The sequence below is a fragment of the Athene cunicularia genome, assembly GCF_003259725.1.
Source record: "Athene cunicularia isolate RWA chromosome 2 unlocalized genomic scaffold, athCun1 chr2_part1, whole genome shotgun sequence".
In the NCBI taxonomy this organism is placed as follows: Eukaryota; Metazoa; Chordata; class Aves; order Strigiformes; family Strigidae; genus Athene; species Athene cunicularia.
The window spans coordinates 98205419-98211945 of NW_020799095.1; the positions used below are offsets into that span (position 1 = coordinate 98205419).

General features: G+C 45.3%; 1 protein-coding gene across 1 annotated transcript; it reads right to left on the reverse strand.

The window, feature by feature from the left end:
- Nucleotides 1-4220: 4220 nt before the first annotated feature.
- On the reverse strand, nt 4221-4819 carry LOC113476104 (mothers against decapentaplegic homolog 1-like). The gene is given in 3 exon segments (XM_026841430.1): nt 4221-4425; nt 4427-4704; nt 4706-4819. Coding segments are annotated over 3 exon segments (597 nt in total).
- Between the last annotated feature and the right edge of the window lie 1708 nt (nt 4820-6527).

The following is a 6527-nucleotide window of genomic DNA, read 5'->3' on the forward strand; positions in this document are numbered from 1 at the left end:
GCCTGCGCGATGGCGGCGGGGCGCTGGGCCGGCCGCGTCAGGGCGGGGCTGCGTGGCGCAGGTCCTGGCCTGGCTGCGTGGGGCGCCTCCCAGGTGTCTGGTGGGGGAAGCCAACTCGCTCCTTCCTCGGCAGCCGTGTGGGTGGTTGCTCCTGGCAGGGGTTGTGCGGGTGAATGGTTGCCCATAGCGTTGGGCAGTGTCTCTGTTGGGGGAGCAGGAAGGTACCTCCCCAGGCAGGAGCCCCCCAGCTCCATCTTGTCCAAGACTGACAGGAGTTTTTTAGAAAACATGAATGCGTGCAGGCCTGTATTTCCTGGGGTGTTCAAGTGGCAGCCAGTTTTTCTCAGAAACGCATAACTCATGGGCCAAAGGCTGAAGAGTGCTGCTACCTTGCCCTGAAAGAAGCCTCCTGAGGCATACCCCTCTGGCTTGTTTGGTATTTGTAAAAACAAGATGCTGTCTCCAGTCCATCTGGCAGAGAGATCCACAGTAGAAGGCGTGAGTTGTGTCTGAGCACACCAGAGTTGCTAACACAGTCATGCAAGATAGTGAAAACTCAGTAACTGAATTGAAAATGATAAAGTATGTGTTACTGCCCCTACAGCCAGTTTCCCTGACTCCTTATTTTTGTTAATCTGAAACATCCTTGAGTAACAGAACACCAGTGGTTGGGTCCAGTAAGGTGTTTATTCCCCAAACTTGGACATCATTATTGTCTTCCAGTAATCTAAGAAACACACTTGTCAACACAGGTGAGAGAAAGCAAAGTGAAGACCTGGTTAAACTTTCAAAATTCTTATCAAACTATAGGAGTCATTCAAAGTCCATACTGTGTACAGGAATCAGAGTTTTGTGATTGTTTCTACCTTAAATGGTAAAAAGAAGCAATATTTACATCATTTGTTCTATTCTAGGTAGGTGTCAGACTCACAGGTCTGAATTGCTCTCCCTTCCTTTTCCCACATTCCCTTGATGGCACGGAAATTTATTTTTCTGACTTTGGTTCTTGCACTGCACTTGAAAGGCTATTATCTATTGCAGATGGTGGAAAATCCCCACTAAAACTTACATACTGTTATTCTGTGTCCTAGAACAAAGTAGGAGAAAAGGTTGTAGAGAGATTTTCTGCTTTCAAAAGCAGATGAGTGGTCATAAGAGTACTGGGAGAAAATAGCTAATCTTGCATAATACATACACAGAAGGGGTTTTGGCAAGCACTCACTGGTAGCAGGTAAAAAATAGAGGAAGCTATGATTGGAGAGAATCCTGTGTCACATCTGTCTTTTCTTTCCCTTTCTGTGGCAGCCAGGATAGATCTGGCTGTATTAAGCTTGCTGCAGTGCCTTTCAAATAAACTTGTCTTACCTAGGAAAATGAAGTCACAGAACTGTGGCATTAAAGGACAGAATAATCTCAGAGTGTTCTTCTGAAGCTCCCAGTTGATAACTTACTGTTTGTGCGTTTGTTTATGCTAGTGCTTCTGGCCTGCTGCGTTCCCTGGGTTATAAATAGCTGTTCATTTTCTGGTGAAACTACACATCTGCACTGTCTGGTTATGGTTATAGTACTGGAATGACTAGACGAAAGATTTCCAAGACTTGTATTAAATGAAATAGGATATTCCTGGATAGCTTTCATTTTGTAGACATGGAACCTCCAGAAATCTTACATCTGGGAAGGATCATATCACAGCATCTGGTGTTTGGCTGTGAATTAGAATTTGGTGTTGAAAAATGATCAGGTACAATGTGAAAAAATTTCACAGTGATAGCAGTTGAAGTGACAAACTTTTTAAAGTATTATACAGGTTTTGTTTACTAGGCATATGTGAGCTCTGCAAATAGCTGTACCAGTAGAAGCCATTGATCATTAGGCTGTCCTCAGCTGCCCATCACTACACCTTGCAGAGGGTTTCTGTCTCCTATCTAAGCATTTCTTCCCACACACCATTGCAACCAAAGGCATCGGGTTATCAAAAATGACCTGCATAAGCTCATTTTGTCTGAAAAGGGTTAAGAAGCACCTGTGTGAGATTTCACAGGGCTAACCTCAGGCTTGAGGCTGGAGGCAGGCAGCTGGGGACAGCACCTTCCACCATTATGAATGGGTCCACCCACAGCCCTGCAATAGCAGCCTGGGCTTCCTTCAGAGAGCTGTTGTTAGTTGTAAGAGACTAACAGTATGACCATAGCTAAATTTGTTTCCCAATTAACTCTAACTTTTCTTTGCTGTGAATATGTCATGTTCTTGTTCAGAAAGTCAGGACTGACTGCAGTGAGTTGTATTTTAAATCAGCTGCTGAATCCTATCTGCTACTCCACTGGATCTGGAAGGTGAATTTAAGTTTTCCTAGATCCGGATTTCCCAGCTCTGTCTGATACCCTTCTTTGGCAGCAGGACATGGAAAATTCTACCTTGGAATTTATTAGCGTCTGAGCTGGAGTTGAAGCTACAATAACAACAGCTATACCACCACACTGAGGAAATTACCTGTGAAGAAGGGAGAGGGATCTGCATATTCTTCCTCCCAGGCAGACTGCTACAAACACTAATGGTCTAATGAACAATTGACTCAGGCACATTTTGGGCCTGTTACATACACTAAAATGTGTTCTGCAATCACTCCATCCCAGTGCCAGCACCTCAGTGCTCCAGTATATTTTCTTTTCCCGTCTCCAGCATTAAATCGATATATTTCATCTGTGAGACATTACTAGTTCCTGTCTTAATGGATATGGCAGAAAGCAAACAAAGAACTCTTGAGGGCAGCAAAATTAATAATTACTTTTTCTGTAGATTTGTGTCTCCCTGCTTATTGTCTTTAATTAAATAGCAGAAGACTACAGTGTGAGCATGCCTTTTGTTGGAGAATAAAGAGAGAGACATTATAAATATCCCAACTGGGGAAAGGAGGTAATGTCTAATTGGCTTTCCAGATTCACTGGACATAAGAGAGGAGGAGGATATTCTGGTGTCTAGTAAGGTGTTCTGGTGCAAAAATTTCATAGCACCTTTCCCACTATTTACTGAACACATAATTTACATGTTCCTTTTCCAGGTTAAGTAAGGTGGCCTGTCCATCTAGATAAGGCCAGTTGATTTTATCAGTGGGTAAGGTAACATGTCATGATTACCAAGTGTCTTTTAGGCCCTGACTACTATCCCTCCTGTCTCCCTTACTTCTGACAAGATTCTGTTTCCCTAGATTGTGACAACGCACAAATGTAATTTATTTACAGTTATTTTAATTTTATGCACTAGTTTGCTTATGACTCACAAAGATATGTACAATACCTACAACTGTGAATAAAGCCCTTCTGGGGAAGAATTGAGCCGCCTTTTCCTGTTGGGTTTTTGAGGGCCTAAGGTCAGATAAAAGCCTGAAATTGCCACCATACCACTTCCCACATGCTCCATTGGGGCATCTGACGAACTCTATATCATTGGCATGTCACCTCCTGGAGTTGCTCCCTAAGGTATTGATATTTCCTCACCATCTCAGTGGCTGCGCTAGCAAGTGATGATAATTTGCCTTCATATCTAATGGTTATATCCACGACCAGTGCCTGACCACCCTTAATAAATATTATGTCAGGCTTGTAGAGCTAGTTTTGGTGGTGGACTCATAGGAGTGGCTCATGAAACACTAGACAATCCTTTTGAGCTTCCTCAGCCAGTACATCATGCAGTTATTATGTATTTTGATCCTGACTTCCCAAACTGCTGGGCAATACCCAATAATATGTGTGCAAGTCTCACTCTCAGCTTGACAGTGCTGACAGATACTGAGTTTCCTCTCAACCCACGCTAGAAATTCCCCCATGGAGTAGACATTAGCTCTTAATTGTAAGGCAGTAATGAGCTTCCTGTGGGGAACGCCCCTATAACATTCAATCCACTTGTTACTTATTTTATCTTTTTGAAAGCTGACAATTCCATGGCCCTGACATGACAACCTGGTCGAATTAAAAAATTCTTCCTTCCACCAGTTAGTAGGTCTCTGAAAGATGACCTCTGAAGAAGAAATCTCCCATTCTCAGATGGGACTTCACTTCAAACCACTTCTGGAATAACCACAACTGCCTTTAGATCCCAGATTGGTGGGACTTTCCCGTTCCTTCTAGAGCAATCCACAACTTTCTAAATTCATTCTCAATACCTTCTTTATGAACTTTTGATTTTTTAGTGTCATGAGAAGGGTGGGCAGTTAGGTGCAGCTATCAGGCCTGCATCTTTAGGATTAATCCTGCAAGTCTGATAATACCCAGGCCTCCATCCCAGGCCTTTACTCCTGTACTCCATGATGGAGTAGCGTTGTATGGCACGTGGGGCTCGTTTTGTCCCAGGTTGCGGAACTGGGCCAAGAGGCTGTGCTGGGAGTTGTACTCACTATGTCTTGGGACCAGCACCGGAGGAAGGACAGGACTCTACCCGCCCGTAGTGGTAGGGATTGATGCAAACCTCTTTCTGTTTTAAACCAAAGGGAAACTCGCAGCACTCCAGTGGTTTCGGTTCGTGATGGCTCTGCAGGTCTGGCCAGCGCCACACTCTACAGTAAATGACATGTGGGAGCCCTTTCCGGTGTGACATCTGAAGCCTGCCGTCTGAGGGATGAGGAATTGTGATAGAGTTACTGGGCTGACCGGGACAGCTTAAGGCTTTCTCCAGCTCCTCCATAACACCCTTTTTCTTCTTCAGTTTTTTTCACTAGTGCATCAACAGCTTTCTCTGCCCGTTTTTCTTCTTCGTTACCCTGTCTCCATCCCGACAGCTTCTTCACTGCTGGGCTGGTAAAGGAGAATAAACTTGTCACATTCATGGTGATCCCACTGTGGTAATATCACAGAACCAAGAAGGAGAAACTGTTCTGTTCTACCACCACCACCAGGGTACAGCAGACTGTGTCAGTAGTCAAAAGCAGCCTGTATCAAATGATTTGGATTCCTTTTTCTTTTCAGTCCTCCAGTCCCAGGAAGGCAGCACCGACATCTCCTCTTGACAGACACAACCTTCTCATCATTTTAAACTCTTCCAGCTGAAAACTTCTGAGGACATCTGCCAAGGCTGAAGTCCTAGTTGAGTGTGATAGGTGAGGTCTCCGAGGTGTCTTTGTTGTCTCCAGAGGGTGCGCTCCTCTCTGGTGGACATGCAGCATGGGTAAAACGACTTGGTACCCACAGTGGTCCTTCACCTGTTGAGACACACATACACCCTTAACCATTAAATAGAACTGGAGCTGGTTCCTCCCATCTCCCGGTGCGCAGGTGCTTATAATGCACAAAGAAACTGGGTAAAGAGTGAGGTTGGCCAGCTTTCACTCTCGAATGGTGAATAAAGACAGGAGGCTCTTCTCTTCCTTCTGTAATACAAAGATAATTCAAGGTAAACAACACTTTGTTTAGTCTTTGCGTTGGGTCAAGCTCGTCATTATTCTTTTGTTTCTCTAGGTATTCCTTTACAATCCTGTTAGTCTTTTCTACCACGGCTTGTCCCGTGGGGGAATTGGGTATTCCTGTGCTATGTTTGATATTCCATGTTCACGTAAAGACTTTAACACTTTGGCTAGTGTATGCCAGGCCATGTGCCAGTCCCCTTCTAGTAGCGCTTCTTTCATCACTCCGGACCATCGGCATTGTAAAGGATCAGTTCCAGAGGCTTGAGAGGAGTTTGGTGTACTGCACGGAAGGGGGCGTCATTCTGCGGCAGCTGGTGGGGGCTGAGGAGGCACTGGGGGATGTGGCAAAGGATCTTCATGTGTGTTCCTAGGGCCCCACCGTATGGTAGAAACAGGAGGGTTTGTATCCACATGTGACGGTCCAAGCAACTCTTCAAGTCTTTTTATGAACTGATGTATGGTTTTGTCAGTCTCTAGATTGCTGTTCAGTGGCGCCTTCGTGGGCATATTATGTTCTTTCATGGGATTAGATGACGTAGAGAAGGAAGTAGGCGGACCCAAAGCAGGAAGGGGAGGAAACAACTTGGGGCGGCCACTTGATGCTCCAGTCCCCGCCTCCTTTCCATGTGTAACAAGTCCCTCCTTAGCCGCTCCTACTGTCTGTACTTCCGGCTTTGTTTCAGTCGGTTCTTTGACTTCACAGCGTTCACATCCTCCCTCTACGCATGCAGCGGTCTCAGCCAGGGATGATGCTACCGGACCCAACATCCCACAAACAGGAAACACTGCTGAAGTAAGCCCACAGACCCTCGCAGCATGCCCCTGTTCTGCTTTAGACAAATCATTAGTCTGCATTTCTGGTTGCAGTGCCTTCACGGCGGCTGTGGCAACCTTGCATTCCGCTTTCATTTCATTTAATGCATTAACCACCTCCCACCATACGGGTCCCAGTTCTTTTGCCTTTTTGCCAGCCTTTCTGCCTTCTATGGTACTCCACCACAATGCATCTCCCACTTCTCTCGATTCTTGGAGTTTGAACTACAAGTCAGGGCTAAGGCAATATTCTCGCTTCTGAGTCCAATGAACCAAGTCTGTTAAATCAGTGAGACTCACATTTCTCCCTCTCTTAGAA